The 19,166-nt window shown below is 31.2% G+C and overlaps 2 protein-coding genes across 3 annotated transcripts in view; one reads left to right on the top strand and one right to left on the bottom strand.

Moving 5' to 3' along the window:
• Positions 1 to 345: 345 nt before the first annotated feature.
• Positions 346 to 12,657, bottom strand: LOC124353524 (transmembrane protein 170A). Its single transcript, XM_046803403.1, has 4 exons — positions 12,445 to 12,657; positions 9,165 to 9,350; positions 8,116 to 8,221; positions 346 to 5,653 (listed from the first exon to the last, which is right to left on the bottom strand). Exons 2-4 carry the CDS (start codon positions 9,265 to 9,267, stop codon positions 5,458 to 5,460), a joined length of 405 nt encoding a protein of 134 aa, XP_046659359.1. The 5' UTR covers positions 9,268 to 9,350; positions 12,445 to 12,657; the 3' UTR covers positions 346 to 5,457.
• Positions 12,658 to 14,207: 1,550 nt separating this feature from the next.
• LOC124353523 (E3 ubiquitin-protein ligase MARCHF6) overlaps positions 14,208 to 19,166 on the top strand; it is a 31,186-nt gene continuing 26,227 nt past the window's right edge. Inside the window, exon 1 of one of the 2 annotated variants that reach the window (XM_046803402.1) lies at positions 14,208 to 14,229. Coding sequence is in view for 1 of the 2 variants with exons in the window: in XM_046803400.1 (XP_046659356.1) it covers positions 14,421 to 14,423 (3 nt within the window). In the remaining variant the exon portion in view is untranslated. The other variant, XM_046803400.1, reaches the window with a different exon arrangement.

The following is a 19,166-nucleotide window of genomic DNA, read 5'->3' as shown; positions in this document are numbered from 1 at the left end:
ATTTTACATACAAAATATATTACTATTTTTTCAAAGGGCTCTAAACTGTTATACACATAAATGTGTGCTAAAATGGTCACAATAATTATTATAGTGGTATTGCATAGTCTTGGTAATTGAAATTAATTTGAAAATGCATTTTCTTTGGAACAAAACAGAATATAAGGTTTAAGGGGTGATTATAAAAACTATATTTTTATGAGTTATTCTAAATATACCTTCAAAGGCACGAAAAGGCCTGGCATTTATTTCACACATAATCACACTCCTAAACTGGTCTTCGAAGCTGACACTAGTTAAAATTGCAAAAGGAAATTGCGGAAGAAAAGGAAATAACCATTCTGCTTAATCGTAATTGCTGTAATAACAAATCAATATAATACAATGGTCAATGTACAACTTACTGGTGGATAATAAAAACACAACAACCGACAGGTCGTCGACTACAGAGTCCGTAACAGTTATAAAAAGGAACATTGCAAAGACCAAACTATCGAAAACAAAACACGTTATGTACAAAACTTTACAATAGAAATCACTTTTAGTCAGCATGGCCAATGTACACAAAATATATTGTACTAACTAGACATCTAAGCTTATTTACAATCAGCTATATACACATATTTATAGTCACTGGCAAGTCTTCTACGAGATATATAAGTACACTTGGTACTAATTTTGTGCATCCAACACGTTTAAATAGAAGAGAGCGATATAGTGATTTGTTTGGCCTGTCTTACTTTCCCACTTATACATTCACAGTAAACCATAGCCATGGAGTTGTAAAACAATTGTTTACCAATTAACTCTTTAATAAATGTATTACTACAGACTTGTACTAATATTTGCAAGAAAAATTATTTTTACAACCGACTGGAAAACTCTGACTTAACTGAAGTGAACTCAACTAAATATTCTTTGCAAGGAATGTAAGACAGGTTCTTAAAAGTACATCAATGTATAGATACATATAATCCATACTTATTATTTTCAAAAGCAATCTAGTGTATTATATTAAAGCTGAGGATGTAAAAAAACCTAAAAAAGGTCTGACTACATTATCACAATTTTAACACGCTCATGAGTATATATGCACATTTTACAAGACGTTAAGGACTGACAGAACCCTGTGGAACAATTAAAATTAATAATAAATAATATAATTTAAATATATTATAAAGTGAATTAAATAAACTTTACAATAGACCTAACAAATTGGGCATGTGTTGTTTTTTTTTTAGACAAATGGGTGGCGACTGTTAATTTCAGACTTTTTTAATGCATTTTACAACACCTAAAATTTTTATAATTTACCTAATCTTTTTTACTAAAAAACTAAGAACTTTGTTTTGACAGGCTGAAACCTGATGTATCATAGAACAATCCATGCAGGAAAGGAAAGAAAAGAAAATGTCTGGTGGAGGATACAGACTCATACTAGTTTGGTCAGCTATTTTATTTGTTTTTTTTTATGAAAGGCATTGGGAATTGTTATTAAACAATATGTTACAAAGTGATCATAATTTTTTTTTTTCATAAAGTATTTTTAGGTACTGAAATAAACATGATTTCAAAAATGGATGACAAAAGAACAGTTTCTCTTATTTTGGAATCTTATTTCATCTGTTTTTTGCCAGGTAACATTATAAGCTTATTTGTTTCTAGCTTATATCTTGTCATACTTTTATGTGGACAACAAAGATTTATTTATGATTTTATTAGTTATTTAATTGTTTGTCTTTTTCAGTATGACTTAAATTAATTGTCTATAGTTTTGACCACCCTGCAGTTTATTTAGCTAAAAAGAGTTGTTTTCTACAATAAAGCTTAAAAACTATATATTTTTGGATTCAGAATTAAATTTGAAAAAAGACAGTGGTTTATAATAGTTAAAAGAGCCTTGAGCTTTTGTGTAAATATAGTAATAACAAATATTTTGTAAACAAACAAACCTTAAATTGTAAGAGGAAGAGTATGCATAAATGTCTTGTGATTTTATTCATACATAAAATCTACATCTAAGATACAATTAGGCTAGAACAAATATAGTTTATGAATTCACAAAACAACAAAAATTTATAAATAATTATAAATTTATAAAATAGAGAAATTTCAACTGCCAGTTCAAGTGTGTTAAATGATAATGATGAGCAAGTTTTGTCTACTCCCTTATCCAGATTTACAATCTACAATTTTAAGAAAACAGTATTTTCCAGACATTTGCCATTGTTCGATGGTTCAAAAACACCCAACATTCCTAGAATTATAACCTTTGTTAAAATTTTAAAATTCCACTATAGAATAGTAATAAACAATAACACAAGATCGGATAATCTGTAAGTTTATATTATCCTCATACGAGCTGATGCTACAATATGTTCCCAAACTTGGCATGTATTGTCCATGAACGCTTAAGATTATAAAAAGAATACAACATTACTAATTAAGTTTGGAATTGTCACTTAAAGAATACTAAAAATGAATGGTGACTTTATAAATGTCTTTTGAAGGATCTTTGTCATCAATATTTTTTGCATTTTCAACTAATTAATGGGTTGGTACTTTAGTTTTTCATACTGTGTTGGGTGAGAGAATATTAATAAGTTTGTGTTTGGTTTGTCCAATTTTCTGATGCAGTACCAAAGCAAGCACATTGACAGTTTCTACTGTAACAATTATAGTTAATTGTAGTTAACTATAATAATTAAGTAGTTTTTGATGCCGAGTTGGGTGGGAGAATATTAATGACAGTCTGTGTTTGGTTTGTTCAATTTTCTGATGCAGAACTGAGGCACCTTGACAGTTGCTACTGTAACAATTATAGTTAATTGTAGTTAACTATAATAATTAAGTAGTTTTTGATGCCTAATTAGGTTGGAGAATATTAATGGCAGTCTGTTTGGTTTGTTCAATTTTCTGATGCAACACAGAAGCAAGCAGCTTGACAGTTTTCTACTGTAACAATTGTAGTTAACTACAATAATTGAGTAGTTTTTGATGCCGAGTTGGGTGGGAGAATATTAATGACAGTCTGTGTTTGGTTTGTTCAATTTTCTGATGCAGAACTGAGGCACCTTGACAGTTGCTACTGTAACAATTATAGTTAATTGTAGTTAACTATAATAATTGAGTAGTTTTTGGTGCCCAGTTGGGTGGAAGATATTTACAAATGAGAGTTTGTGTTTGGTTTTCTTCAATTTTCCGATGCAGTACCGAGGCACATGGACAGTGTCTATTGTAATTATTATACTTTCAACATAAATCAGACTACAGAGAACGCAGAGCAATGGCTTACATAATGTCAAGTTAGACATCAGATTATAAAATCTGTTATATCATAAAAAGCAAAACTAGAAGATAAGTAAATAAATTCACTTTAAATTGCAACAAACCATATACACTCTATTTTATAATAAACAAATTTTATTTTCACTCCATTTTATGGAGATTTCTTTATTTTAATACCTCTTAAAGGTTCTTGTTTTAAACTGACAGTTATAATGTTAGTTAAAGATAACTAAAGTGATTATGCTAATTACATTAGGCATTTTTATACTTTATCTGAAGTAGTTATGGTAAAGTGTTCTGTAAAGTGTATTAAAGTCACAGAGGTTATAAAGTGTTACCTAGTTCTATTCAATATAAAATAAATGTAGATCCATTTAAATGTCAAAAAACAATTCCAATAGTGCATTATTTAAGTTATATTATTTCATGGAGTTTCAATACATTAGGTCATAAATGCTTTGCAATAAAATGTTCAAATAATTTAACTTTGTTATTTTATTATTGTATTAATCGCAGAGCTTTAAATTTAATTCTCCTAGAAATCATAGAATTTTAGGCGGGTTTGTACATATCAGTGTCTAATAATTCATTATAATAAAACAACAAATTTGTATGTTACTGTATGTTAAAATTATCTAGTATATTTAACTTTTTAGTGTATGAAGAAGAAAGGAATCCACTTCAATAAATAGTTATTCTTTATCTATGTGTGCAAATATACAAATGTAGCTATATATCTCTTCTAGCAGAGTAATTTTACAAACCCAGAGGAGTAACAATAAAAAAAAAATTGTATTGGTTCTTTCTTTTTGCAACTAACTCTATGATGTTTGAAGCAATTCATTGCATAACATTTACTTGTTTGAGATTAAATAGTTCAAGGCCAATTGAAGAGTGGCTTATTACAAAGGAATATATCAACAGTTAATAAATATTACAAACCACTATGAGAGAAGAAAAAGATAATTAGAAAAAAACTATGTGTAATTTTTTTATACATAACATTTGTATACATAAAGTTTTTTTAATTTAGTATTTTTAGAAGAATTAATGGGAACTATACACACAGTATCTTAGAAAAAACTGTAAAAAGTAAATTACAAAGTTTACAAGGAAAATATTTTGACTGCTCTTAACTTAGTGAGAATTTTTGTTGTGCAAATAACTAGTTTCATGATTGTAAGGTAGTCCAAGATAAACCGTAAGCTGTTGTAACCAAACCTGGTAGTGAAATGAAAAATAAAGCTCCACTATAGGGATTCTGCCTATAATTATTTTAAAACAAAAAATACAATAGGGAAAGTTTTTTGTACTCAAGTATAAAGGTATACAATTAAATACAGTACCCTGTCTAATTTTGTACAAATTAAGATGCTTGGATTCATGAAATTTGTGACAAACAACATCAGGATTAAAGACACGTTAGGAAAAGTTCAAAGGGGTGCTATATATTAATTTTTTCGACACAATATACATTTTTTAACTACACAATAAAATTATAATTTGATATACATCTCTTTTGTAAAATAATTTAATAAATACTCTCCTCTTGTAGTCAGTCTCATAGATTTTACACCAATAATTAAAAATAAAATCTTTCTAGATGAATTCACCAGAACTTCAATATAAAATCTGTAACCAATCGTTAAATTATATTTCGAATACGTGTGATTATAATTAACTATATATATTGGATATAAATTTGGCGCAAATGCTTTTTACTGTAAAATATTCACAATAATTTGCTATATGTATATTATATATGTAAAATGGAAGGACTATAAATATTTGAAACAAAGATATAACCAACAATACTGGTTGGTTGGTTGTTTGAAATTCCCTTCAACTTAACAGACTTTGGTTCCATGTTACTACAAAATCCTAGCACATTTCGGATGTCTTATGAACATGTAACACCAATAATTAACAACCCTACAGTCAGTGCTTTGTAAGTCCTACTTCCTAAAATGTAGCTAGTTTTGGTTCTTGAAATCACAAAAATGGACCTGGTCGGTGAGCGGCGGGAGGAGAGCAGCAGCTAGCAGACGAAGGGACGATACGCCACGTGGTATTTACAACTGACAGTGAAAGTTGCCGTTTGAGCAAATAAATGAGAGATGAGAGCAGAGAAGAGCCGGAAGTGGAATGTAGGAAGAGGTGCGGCCGGTGTTATAACGTGGCCAGTATCCGCGTGAAGCCGACGGCTGCGGCCAAAAGTGTCTGTCCCACACCCCAGATGACTGCGTATGAAGGCATCATCTTGAGGCTGGACGCGCGGTACACAAACGCGATTGCTGCACTGCTCGCCGCACCCGATGTCAGAGGCGTGAACGTACCCATGAAGATTATCATCACTGGAAAAAATCTGCAACCCACACGCTTAACTACAGTATCTGAAGATCTAAAATTTAAACAAGTGCAACAACAATCAATTAATCATAACTTATCATTTCTGTTATAAAACATTTTAACGCAAATAGCACATATAAAAGCTTAACCTAGAGAAATGTACTGGAAGTACATATTTTTAATTATTCTCTTGGAATTGTACAAAGTAATTATGATTTTTTTTTTAATTTCCAGCAGCATAGAAACCAATAAGATGGAAAACAGAGTAGTAATTTCTGAGTCAACCATCTATAATTCTGTCACAACAGTCTACTACAGCCACAATATGGATTGCATTTACCACGAATCTTGAAATTCTCGTACAAAATGTTTATAAGTACAACTTATATGAAGGTTTTGTTTCTCTAACGATAATTTTAAACATATTTCCGAACATTTTAAATAGCTATTTGTTACACCACATTGATTACCCTAACCAACTCACACAGTATCACCCTGTACAAGGACTACTTCAGTATAAAACTTTTCAAAGCCCTTCCAATCAATCTACAGAGTGAAAATGTTATTGTGAGATATTTTAAACCGTCTCTCAATACCTCATAAACAAAGAATCAACTTCATGGCTCTATTTCCCAAATAAAGGCTAATTAGCTAGATAGTACTGCTTAGTACATACATTATTTTAAATAAAAGTTTATGGGTGTTGTACACACAAAAATTAGACAGTTTTATAATTTATTTATTTATTATTATTTCAACGGCATCCGCCAATATACAATAATTTCACAACATTTTCATGCAACTTAAATATAACATCAACAAAATAAATAACAACTAATTAAATTACAGAAAGTAGTGATTATGCAGTGGAATAATAAATAAGTATTAAGATTTGTGAAATAATGTTACAATAGTGAAAAATCACAAACATCATCTCCAACTGATATTAAGGGGAAAAAAACTCTATCACTCATTACTGTTGCAGTCTCTTTTTAAGGTGTGCGATGCTGTCATAAAACATATCACCATCGGAAGGAATGCTGTTTCCACGCCTATGAAGTCGAGCAAAAGGACCGTGATAGCTGTAATTGTTTGAGTGGTGGCAGGTTGAAAACATATTCCTGGATCTGGTTCCAGCAGGCACCAAGAGGGATATCCTACTCAGAAGCTCTGGTGAATCGATCGCCCCGTTGATAAGCTTGTGCAGGAAAATAATATCAAACATTCTCCTTCTGCACTCCAGCGTAGGCAGAAGAAATTCCTGCTCAAGTGCGGGGACAGAGACTTCCCGATAGGCTGCACCTCTCCGGACTCCTTGAAGTCTGCAAAATTTGTTTTGAATACTCTGTAGTTTGTGAATATGAGATGCGTAATGAGGGGACCAAACAAGAGTACAATATTCCAGATTAGGCCGAACTAAAGCCTTATACAAGAGCAGTAGTGTCTCGTCACCGAACGTCCCTCTAGACATTCGAAAAATGAATCCTAGCATTTTGTTTGCCTTCAAGGATACCGCATCAATGTGTGCATCGGGTGACAAATTTGTAGTCAAACTTACTCCAAGGTCGTTTATCGAGGTCACTCGCTTGATGTCGCCGGATACAGTGTAATTGAAAGCAACAGGATTCTTCAGACGACAGAAGGTGATTGTAAGACATTTGGTTGAGTTAATGACCATCTTATTATCATCGCACCACTCAGCAATTAGGTTCAGATCACGTTGAAGATTGAGACAGTCATCACGAGAGTAAATTTCTTTGAATATCTTGAGGTCATCTGCGAAGAGGAGATTACTTGACAAATCACGAGTTTACTTCATTTAGTTGCATGTAAACAGAAAAATATGTAAAAATTAATAAACAAGAAAATTATTACCACTGTTTGTGGTGTTTTACAAGTTTTGCAGTAAGTTGGTCCTATATAAACCCATATTGTTTTTTTCTCTTATGACAAGAAGCTGAGATATTGCACTTGGTCCTAAAACGACTTTTGCACTGTTTCCAGAGTAACAGGATATTCAGGATCAGGTTGGGGTACACAGCTGCCTCCTGTCAAGATTTATGAGGAAGAATTTTGAGCATTAATCTCTCATGTCTCCTTCGAGGAAAGGGAAGCCAGCTCTGTGCTAGCCTCTCCAGTCAAAGCAGACGCTGTGGGGGGGAGGGAGTGACACACCATATGTCTAGGCTAGCAACAGCCCTTAACACTTAGGGATCCCACTAACTCCAATAGCCATCACCCGCAATAGACTAAGCCTATCAATATATCCATTTTACTTTGACATTTGCAGTTAGTAATGTACCACTCCTGGACATCCATAAAGTTGTCCAGATTTAAGTGACACTCAGTTTTTGTTGTATCCAGTCGATTGAACAGGAAGGTATAAACCAGCCAGAAGTGAACCCTCTCAGGGTACTGAATCCATAAATATTATAAGTAATTCCATTGGAAAGTCTGAGGGAAAAGTAAATTACTCACTTGCCGTAATGGTGTTTCCGGAGGGTGGTGAATGCGATCACGGAGGCGATGGTATGCACCAGCATGGATGAGAACAGCGACCATAGAAACACGTTGTACCACATTTCTGAAAAACACACATGGAATTTATTCATTAAATATTTGAATATGACATGAGACCTGAATGATCTCTCAATTAAACTATTTTACATCATCGTCTTACAATAATTTTTGATTGTCAACGTAAACATTACATAAAAAATGTTTTATTACTGCGTACAGGTTTTGATGCTGCTATAAAAACAGGTGGCATAATTAATTTTAATAATACACATGTTTTTTAATAAAATTATTTATTTAAAAATCTAAAATCTCTTTATTATATAAACCAAAACAATGGAGTATCAAAACAGGCAACAGAACGTAACAAAATAAGTAGTGTCCAGACAGACAGACTGTCCTTTTAAGTTATGAACCTAAAATTGATAATCCATTCCATGAAGTAAGAAAACAATTAATCAATAAGAGAATTACTATTTTACATTTTAATTTAATTTATTTATTTTATTTACATGCAACAATACAGGTTACACACCCAATTACATTGTGGATGTTTAAATCAAGATGACATGCAATTTTAATATCCACACAATCAAATATAATCCAGTCCAGTCCAGTGTTCCACCAAAATAGTTCCCATTAAATAGATAATTAAGCCTAAAGATAAATAACAGATACATATATATAGATATAACAACGTAACTATAACATTATAAACAAAATAACAACAATAATAAACAATCATAAATATTAACAAAGTCAAGATAAGCCATAACAAAAAGAACGCGTGTGTGTGTGTGTGTGTGTGTGTGTGTGTGCGTGTGTAATTAAAAGTATAAACATCTTAATAAAAATATCATTTTACATTATACAGGTGATACTACACTGCACAGTTCAGTATTTATGTGTACAATTTCCAGAACTAGAGATAAAAGAACTGTAACCTCCAGGGAGTGACTGGCCAGTGTGCCTGTCCAAGTCTGCTTGGTAGTTGCGGTAAATAAACTTACCCACGAAGGAGACCAACGGATCACTATGTTCCATTGTGATGACACTGATGATGGTGTCCAGATCAAAGTCGATCCTGTACTGAGGGCGGCCATTGCTGGACATTCTGCCTCTGTTCTGTCTCGAGTAAAGCCTCTCACCTCCGGACAGATCATGTGATATACTCAGTCCAACTCTCAGCAGTCCACCTGAATGTGGCATGTTTATTTTTAAAATGCATATAAAATAAGATCATATAATATTAATCATTATCATGCATGACTCTAATGGCTTCAGAATGTGCTAAACATAATGAGTTGCTTGATCATGAAATAATGATAAAATACTGGCCAGCTGTAACAGATTTATGGGTACTAGGGATGGGAAGTAAACATCACTCTTCAAATTCACAAAAGTCTTTCAATTACTAATCCAATGAGATTGCTGTCTTTAAACATGGTTTTTGCTCGAGAAATGTTTCTAATTTGTTCAGGAAACGAATGCTGAGTAAAAAATCATAACAAGGTAAGCTTACTTTTACACATTTTTTTACATTTCTTTACTATTTTTATCTTACAAAATAGAAGGAATATGGTGAAAATAATTTAAATTAAACCCCTTCCATATTTTAATTTATAAATATTTAAAAGTTTAAATGTTAATTCAATCCTGAATGAATTTTGTTTGATTATTCAACGTTTTCTGCCAATTTATGTAGTATATAAAAACCATACACAAGACTTATAAAACATCAACAGCAAGAATAAAACATTATTTCTTCAATTTTTTATCAAATAAATTAAACAATATCGTTAAAAAAATAACAAAACCAACTGTAGCCTAGACCTACATATCAGAGACGCTTTACAATACTAAAATCTTGCCATATAAGAGTGAGCAACCGCTTTTTTGAAATGGAGGACAGGATTCTCCCTAGACAGACAAATTTTGCTGATGTACAAAAATCACAAAGATGGCAAAATCTGTTAGACAGTTAGCCAGTATTCCACTCCTCAAACTTCTCTTGACCGCTTGTTAACCCTAGAACTGTTAATCGACATAATTATGTCGGTTAATGCCGCTTTTGTGGTGTTAACCGTCAAAATTTTGTCGATCAAACATTCCCTCGTATAATTACTTTTTATAATATACTCCGGTAACGTATCGATATAATTCATGCACCATTGGATTCGGGAAGAAAAATGCTAAGGAACAGATGAGTTTTATTCCTCTTTGTATTATGGTTATGACGTAGCAAGCTTGTTATTTTGAACGTAAAAGAAAACGCGACGCCGTTTGTTGTGACCGCCATATTGCCGCTGCCGTTCTGTATCACTTTCGTGCCGAGCTGTGGATATTTGTAAGTTTTAATAGTTTTACGCGTGTTTTAGTGTTGTATTTAATGTGTAGTGTGTTGTTTGATGTCGTAGTAGTGTAAACATACATATTTTAGAATAAATCAATTTCTATTTACTGAAATATGTTTGAGAAATTACCGGCTTTGTGTAGGCTATGGCAAAATGACTTGGCTAAAATTCATTTCACATAGTTTGTTATTGTTTTCACTTACTAAACGTTATTTATAGCACTCTTTTAGCTCTGAAGTAACTATTTATTTTTGGTAAATAGATAGTCTTCACAATAAAATATATATTTCCTGTAATTTCTTTGGTTATATATAATAACTGTTTGGGTTATTCTATATTTTTTCAATATCTTTAGTTATATTTATAGTTTTCTAACTACATAATATTTCCTATTACTTATAAACCATAAATTTATAAATTTTGATATAGTACAAGCTTTAGAAACTATTTTATATTTTGCTGAATGAAAATTTTTCGCAAAATTTTTGAATAATGGCAAAATTTAACTTTTTTTACTTTTCGAAAAATAATTTATGGTAATTATTTCATTACTACTGTATATTCTATTTTATTCTAAGTAATAAAATATGCAAAATAACATGTATTCATAGATAAATGTATTAGCAAACTTGTTTTACCAAAGTCTTACGTGTACACCCGATTTTCAGAATTTATACGCATCGCTGCTTTTTGTTCTATAGCTTTATGATGCTTTCATAAATGTGTATAATGTTTATGTTTTTCTGAAACTAGATAAAATTTGACACAGAATGGCTATCTCTCTTATAAATATTTCTCACTATAACTTCATTTGCTAGGTATGGTCCCCCCCAAATTTAAGAAATGTTTTTCGTAAATTTTATATTTGATTAAAAAAAGTGTTTATTAGAAAATTTTTGATGGTTAATTTTACAATATAGTGCAATTCTACTTTTAATTCTGAACACAAAAATATATACTCTTATTTATATTGCTTTTATTTTATATTTTTATATAATAATTTTTTTAAAAAAACCTTGCGCGAAGCTCCAAAAACAGCCTGACACTACAGGATGAAATGACCGCCAGTTCTAGGGTTAAGAACTTTCAATCGATTGAGTACTTCCATCGGTCAATGGACCAATTTAGATTTTGAAATTTAACTGTACAAATCCATGAACAGTTAAAATAAAGTGAGACTTCCTTAAGTCTTAATAAGTAGAAATTGTATATTTTAAAAGCTAAATAAATTGTAACAATTTACCAACGCATGAGATAAAAACAACTGAATAAAGACTGTATACGTAGGCCACAATTAAAGTCTACCCAATTGTAAATAGCCTATAATTTTGTATAAAATCTTTTTCGTTTATATTTGACTATTATAATATCAATTATATACAATCGATAGTTTTTTTTATCAATTTTTACAACACAATTAAGTTTTGAGAGCCTCTTCTGGAACTGCAGCCGGATTCAATATATTAAATAGGCCTAACAAGTGATATTCAAACCATGTTCAATGTTGTACTCTGCTCAAACCATTGATCTGTATGTCAATATCGGCCAGTTTTACTTAAATTCAAATAACCAGTAGCCTAGGTATGGCAAGTAATTAGCCTACTTACGGCATTGATGAACTTGAATGGTTTATATTTGTAGTCAGATTATTTCAAACCTTATTTTACTATAAATCTTATTTTAAAATGATTTAAAAATTATTATCATTAGGCCTACTTCAAACCAGGCAATTTCAAGAGAGCATCCTAAATTAAGATACTATCATACTTTCTGATTGACCTTCATTAAATAGACATTTGTCAAACAGTATTATGATCCATTAGCCCTAATGTCATCATTGATTCAATAAATCATGATATGCTTAGTAAAAACTAAAATGATGAATCCACCCCACACTAACAAACTTTGTTGTTAATTTTCTAACCTTCATACCCACCTAAACAGTCCCTTAAACATTATTGTCGATAGTGACAAGAATCGAAACACTTCAAACCACAACCTGTTGAGATTTATCTACACTTTCACAACTAACTGCACAGTATTCAATCATTATCCCTAAACAATTTTTCCACTTTTAATATTAGCAGCCAACAAGAACTTTGACTAAAAATGAAAACGTCAAGACGTTCGCGCAGGCGCTCAGGTTTTTCAGCATGTATAACCTCTGTACCAGGCAGCCCAGCTTTGATTTTTAGAAACACTCTTCCGAAATTAATTTTAAAAATTTGTACTTATCCTAAATAATTAATTAATAATTTGAATTGATTAATGTAATTCTCTTTCGTTCTTTCAAATATATTTTGCGCTAATGTCTTTTTCAGCTCGACTGCAAGTGTGAGTTTCCCTGTTTGTACTATTTTATGACTTACTTCGTCACATTTTATTAACAAGATTTAATATCTTTACTATCTGTTAAATTTGAGAAGAACAATAAGTAAATACTGTATATACAGAAAAACAATAACAATTAAAATTGATTTGTCATACTAAATGAATAATAAACAATTTCCTTTGCAAAGACGCAGAATTTATTTACAATGCATAATTACACTGATACAAATCTATAACTTGTGTGTTATCCTTGTCTGGAAAACAAGTTTAAAGTTTGAATACTGCAACTCCAATACTTGTTGACTGAAATCTGAATGTTTCGTCTTTGCAAAAATTATACAACACATTGTTCAAGTAACTTATTGCTTACTTCAAGAATAGCATTGTTTAGTTGTATTTTGGTGTGCCTGTATCTATCACTTCTACATTAAAAATAGATGCCTTCAACGACTAAATAGTTCCTTAGATTGTTTAAACTCTGTCTGAGAAACCCGACATACACAACAGAACAGTACAAATAAATACATAAAGCCACAGTATGACATTTATTAATATATACATTATTTGATATTTGTTTTAATTTCGTCAAATTGTATAACGTTTAGATAGCATCAGTATAGTTACTTTTGTTGAAATAACTTAAGTATCATTGTTACTACGTTTTATAACTACTTTTTATTATCTTAAATAAGAATTAAACTGGAATTTTTGTTGATCTCTTCTAAATTGAAGAATGAAATTTTAAATGTAACCAACTGTAGACTATTTTTCTTTATATAATAGCACATAAAGCATGCTGTACAATAAAAAGATATTAACGGGCCACCTTCTCCCTGATGACCTACAATCACCAACGCAGTTGAATGCTGGCTAATTAATGAAGTGACCACTCTCGCATCATGAAACACAAATACATCTCCTCACGACCTTCGAACCAGACACCGCTAAAATGTCGTGTTGTAATGCGGTTCATACAAACAGAGACTGCATGATAAAAAGATACTATATGACCGTAATATTATGCTGCAGTCACATTAAAACATAAAAAGATAACCAACAGACATATTCCAAATCTTCTAAGTTGTCAACTATACACAGGAATATTCTGTCGAAGAAAAATATTTGGAGATGCGCCCCAGGAATTGTATACTTGCCTTAATAAAAAAATCAATGTAGGTTTCATAATCAAGGGTAATGAGTTTGTAACTGACCATAAATTAAAATTAAACCTTATGCATTCCTCTGATCTCAGACGAAGAGGAATGTAATTATTCTACAATTTCATAATATTACAGCAATCTTGTTTGTTACAGTATCTTTTTCTGTTGATTTCAACGTTATCGAATAAGCAGTGATAAACAGCAGCTGCAAGTTTTTCCTTCATTGACAGGTTAGTGTACATTTACATACGTGAATCGTGATTCTGGATTTTAATAGTATACGAAGATTGATTTTAATTTTTATTGTGCTGCGTTCAAAGTGGGTATGATGTTGGATCATTATTGTTATTTTCCACACTGCTAGCAATAGCTGTTTCTATCTATTCGGCAATGTGCTGGTGCTACCATTAATTCTATCAAGATGGTAAGTAGGTCCCATTCCATGCTTATAACATTAACGCATTTAATTTTGTTATCAAAATCATCAATCAATTTTGCGTTTTATTTACCTTGGTACTGTTTTATACAATTAAAATGGTGTAACTATGATTTCGTAATTGCATAATTTGTGGTTTAGTCTCGCCTGTTTGTAGCCAATTTGCATTTGCAGAAAATACTCAACCCAGTATACATATAACAGTATAGTTATTTATAATATGTTATTGGGGTAAAAATTTATGATAGTAATGGAAATTGTTGTTTTTAAATTACAACTTGCTAGTTAATAGTTTTTTGGGGTAGATTACAATTAACGGACCCAGTTTTTATATCGATTAGTATAATCATCGATACTTAAATTCGTATATCGAATAATACGAGTCTATCTATCATATAAACATTTCCATATTCATAATAGTATTTGAAATTAATATAATACACATAGTGACAATCTCATAAATAATAAAGGAGCTATAATGATGAAACAAGCAATTAGAACTGGAAATAGGAAAAAGTCATAAATAATAATGCAATGATAACAATAAAACAAACATGTATAACAGTAAATACGAAATATGTTAACTATATTTGTATGTTTCCTGGATAGGCATGATTAACCACTTCTAAGAAGTTATTGATAGCATCCTCTCTAGAAAACCATACTTCTCTTTTCTGTACAAATACAGAGATGATCTGCAAGCAGGTCGGCTGACATGACACTTTTTAAACTTCGTTTCACGGCCCTCCACGAGCTTTCGAGTGTCTGTTATTGTCTATAAAAGATAATGTGTTTAATACATGAAGAAGTATTTATACAATTTAATTATTGGTCAAGATCAGTATCAGTTGCTTATATCAATAGTTATGATTAAGTAATATCGTTTGTCAATATTGATATAAAAACCTATCATATCAACTAATCTAAAGTACTAAATTAAGTAACATTTTTCAAATTAATAGAAATAGTTCAATAAATACGTAAGTTAATGTCATGAATAATATGGAACCATAACAATTAATCAAACAATAAACTTACGTCAGGTGACAAGAAAAATATCATTTAAGTAATAAAGAAAACATAATAACAAAACAAACATCTTAAAACCGAGAAAGGCAGTAAATAATCTTTTAGTGTTATTTTATATAGTTATCTAAAGTAAACTATTTTTTTCTTATTTAGGCTATAAAAAGTTAATTATAGAACAACTGTGTTTAAAATACGAAAATGTATACGTACAGTTGGTGCAGATGATTTAGTTATTGTTCAAATTAGCTGCTATTGGTTTAATTATATCAATGGGTATGATAATTAAATATTGCCTGATAATTTCGAAATAACTGGGTCCGCTTATCATAGTCTACCCAATGTTACAAACAAAACAATGTAAAATTTATTTACTTTTTAATGTTTACTAGGATAAACTTTTGTGACTCCTTGTGACACCACGTTCATCGTCATTGAACTTACTGCTTTTAATCAAATACCAAACACATTTTTTTACTTTGAATTAATTTGGAGCAATAATGTTGAACTGAATTACATTTTACGCTCTTAAAATTGTGTAATAGTGATGCTATATGTTTATGTGTAAAAGAAATGTATTTATATCAGATTATATAAAGTAACAAAACTTTATTTAGGCTAAACTATGTTTGAGCAGCGTAGTATTTACCATTACTTTAGTCAATCTGAAATGGTATTTCTACACATACTGATCCCCTCAAAACTACATTAATTAATTTTAATATCATAGTTTGTTTGATTGCATCTGAAATAGTACATGATTTTCAATATGTTCATAATACCAAATTTAGCATGTTCAAAAAAGTTTTTCAAGGGCGTTTTTTACAACGTTGTGTTTGTTTTAACTTCTTTTGTAGTAAAACGCTATTTGATTTCCACCTTTAATTCTAGTTTTCATCCCTTCACTACAAACTGGACACTTTGCATTTTTCGATTAGAAAATCGTAACTAATACAAAAACATTCGACTTGAAACAAACATGTCTAATAATACCCAGCTGTTTTAATTTTATTGACAAGCATTGTATTGTGATCGGTTTTTTATCGCTGCATTAACTTATACTGTCTCTCACAGACTGGTCCTATCAGACTTGTCTTCTACCAGAAACCAAGCATGATGAGATAGGCTTCCGCACAGAATAACTTTAAAATAAACATAATTTTCTTTTTCATCAATTAGGGTTTACATCAATTAAGTATACATAAATCAGTAAAGAAAAACATAATTTTCACTCATAAATTATCCTTGATTTACGTCGAAGGTTTGTTGGTCTATAACGTACTTTGAATGTGATAATAAAAACAAGTTACTTTTCTCATAGACTGATGTCAACTATAGTTATCTTAGTGAATATATTTTCTATAGTGGTATTTTTGAGCAGAGCAAGATAAGCGGATCCGATTTTTTTATTTCAGTTAGTATCATCAGTGCAATATTTGTATTTTGAATAGATAGATAGATAGATAGATATCTTTATTGATCTTTAAACATTTACACGCAATGGATCTCATCACAATATGATGCAATTACAACTTGCAAGTTAAAACAGATCAAGAATTACATTCAAATAAATATACATTACATATATAAACAATGGTAATCAATCGTGCAGTAAATTCATAGTTAAATCACGGGCATAATACCGTTGAATCAAAGCGATAGCTAAAAGCAATAGTTAATAAGTTAAAAAAGTGGTTTTTAATAATATTAAGTTAAAAAGTTAAGTAGACTAATAGCAATGTAAAAAACAAACAAAACGTGCAACCCAGTGCAAGAAATTAATTTAACTTAACATGTGAACGTAACATGAAAAAATGATACTTTTAAAATTGTAACATAGGCAAAAGGATAATCAAAATAAGCTACAGTTTAGGTAAAAATTAAAATACACATGTAACTTATATCTACTCAAACATTAACATGCTAATGTCAGAACTGTAAAATTCATCAAGTTTGTAAAAAGGTTTTTCAATAAGCCAGTCATGCATGACTTTCTTAAATCGTTTTACACTGACATTCTGAGCACTTAAATGTAATTTATTAAAAAGCGATATACCAACAAACTCATAGACAAGATCTTACTCAATCTTGTGTATGGTCTATTAATTAAATCTCTATTTCTATAGTGGTGTTTTATGTACATGCAAGATAAGCGTGAAGCTGGTAAAATTTTTCTTAACATGCAACAAAGCAAAAAGTATGTAAAGATTTACCACTGTTAATATTTTTAATTTTACAAATATATGTCTGCAGTGAGCTCTGGGATCACTCCCATCTAAAATTCTCATGGCCCTCTTCTGCGTGATCAAAACACTGTTTATGCCACTGGAGTTGCCCCAAAAAAGCAAACCATAAGCTATCGTGCTATGAAAAGATGCAAAATAAACCATTCTTAAGCTATCATTTGGTATGCATAGTTTAAGGTGTCTTAGAAGGTAAATCACTCTATGCAACTTTTTACACACATAGTCAACATGAGGATTCCAGGATAGCTTTGGATCAAGTATAATTCCCAAAAGCTTCACCGTTTGGCTACTGTCATTATTTCCATGGTTACTAAAAGAAAAATAAATTTTTTTTGTTTTCTCTACATTCATCAGAAACATGTTGGCTCTGTACCAGTTATTCGCCTGTATAAGTAAACTATCCGTCTCTGTCTGCAAGGAAGCGATTGATAAGCGTGATGTGGCAAAAGTTGCATCATCAGCAAACATTACAGATTTCGAGCTTACAAAAGAAACCAAGTCGTTTACCATAACTATGAATAGAAAAGGACCCAGCACCGACCCCTGTGGTACCCCGTACTTAACCTCAGAATATTCAGAAAACTTTCCATTTGAACAAACTGTTTGGTACCTTTCACTGAGGTATGACCTGAAAAGAGCTTGTTGACGGTCAATCACACCATACAATTCTAGTTTTTTCAGGAGTATGTCCCGATCGACACAGTCAAACGCCTTTGATAGGTCACACAAGACGGCACCAGTGGATAATCCCACTTCAAGGTTAGAATGGATGAAGGATATAAGCTCATCGACTGCATCGATCGTGGACCTCCCCAGCCTGAAACCAAACTGACTAGTGCTAAAAATATTGTTTTGTTCAAAGAAAGTACTCACCTGACTTTTTATAACTACTTCAAAAATTTTGGAGAAGACAGGGACCAGGGAGATCGGTCTATAACTGTCACATTCATTGTTGTTACCCTTCTTAAATATTGATACAAGACTATCAAAATTTATATAAATGTATCTATAGTCATAATAATAATTGAGTTTGAAATTAAAATACTTAGTTTAATATACACAGTGACAATACCAAAAAGAAAAAAGAAACCATAACGTTCAAACAAACAACTAGAACAGGAAATAGGAAAGTTTCGGAACTATTTATATGTTTTCTTCTGAGTAGGAATGATTAACCGTTACCAAGAAGTGGTTGAAAGCATCCCCATTATGCCTCAGTACTCTCTATACTTATGAAAACTATACGTCTCTTCTGTACAAGACTCAAAGAGATGATCTGTAAGCAGGTCAGTTGGAATATCACTTTTTAAACTTCGTTTCACGGCCCTACACGAGCTTTTGACTGTCTGAGTACGAGTATTAGCACCAGTTGGTGGGTCTAAAAAGTCACTACAGTTGATGGTAAAATACACAAAACCACATTCACTCAACTCAAAATATGCCTTCCACATGTCTTACT

Source organism: Homalodisca vitripennis, chromosome 2 (genome assembly GCF_021130785.1).
Source record: "Homalodisca vitripennis isolate AUS2020 chromosome 2, UT_GWSS_2.1, whole genome shotgun sequence".
In the NCBI taxonomy this organism is placed as follows: domain Eukaryota; kingdom Metazoa; phylum Arthropoda; class Insecta; order Hemiptera; family Cicadellidae; genus Homalodisca; species Homalodisca vitripennis.
Note: the sequence above shows the minus strand (reverse complement) of the source record. Positions and strands in the feature narration are given on the sequence as shown.

Coding starts and splice junctions, on each gene's coding strand:
- LOC124353524 (XM_046803403.1), bottom strand. CDS start 9,267: ATGTCCAGCAATGGCCGCCCTCAGTACAGGATCGACTTTGATCTGGAC. Junction 8,222..9,164: donor TCCGTTGGTCTCCTTCGTGG/GTAAGTTTATTT, acceptor TGTGTTTTTCAG/AAATGTGGTACAACGTGTTT. Junction 5,654..8,115: donor CGGAAACACCATTACGGCAA/GTGAGTAATTTA, acceptor TGTGGGTTGCAG/ATTTTTTCCAGTGATGATAA.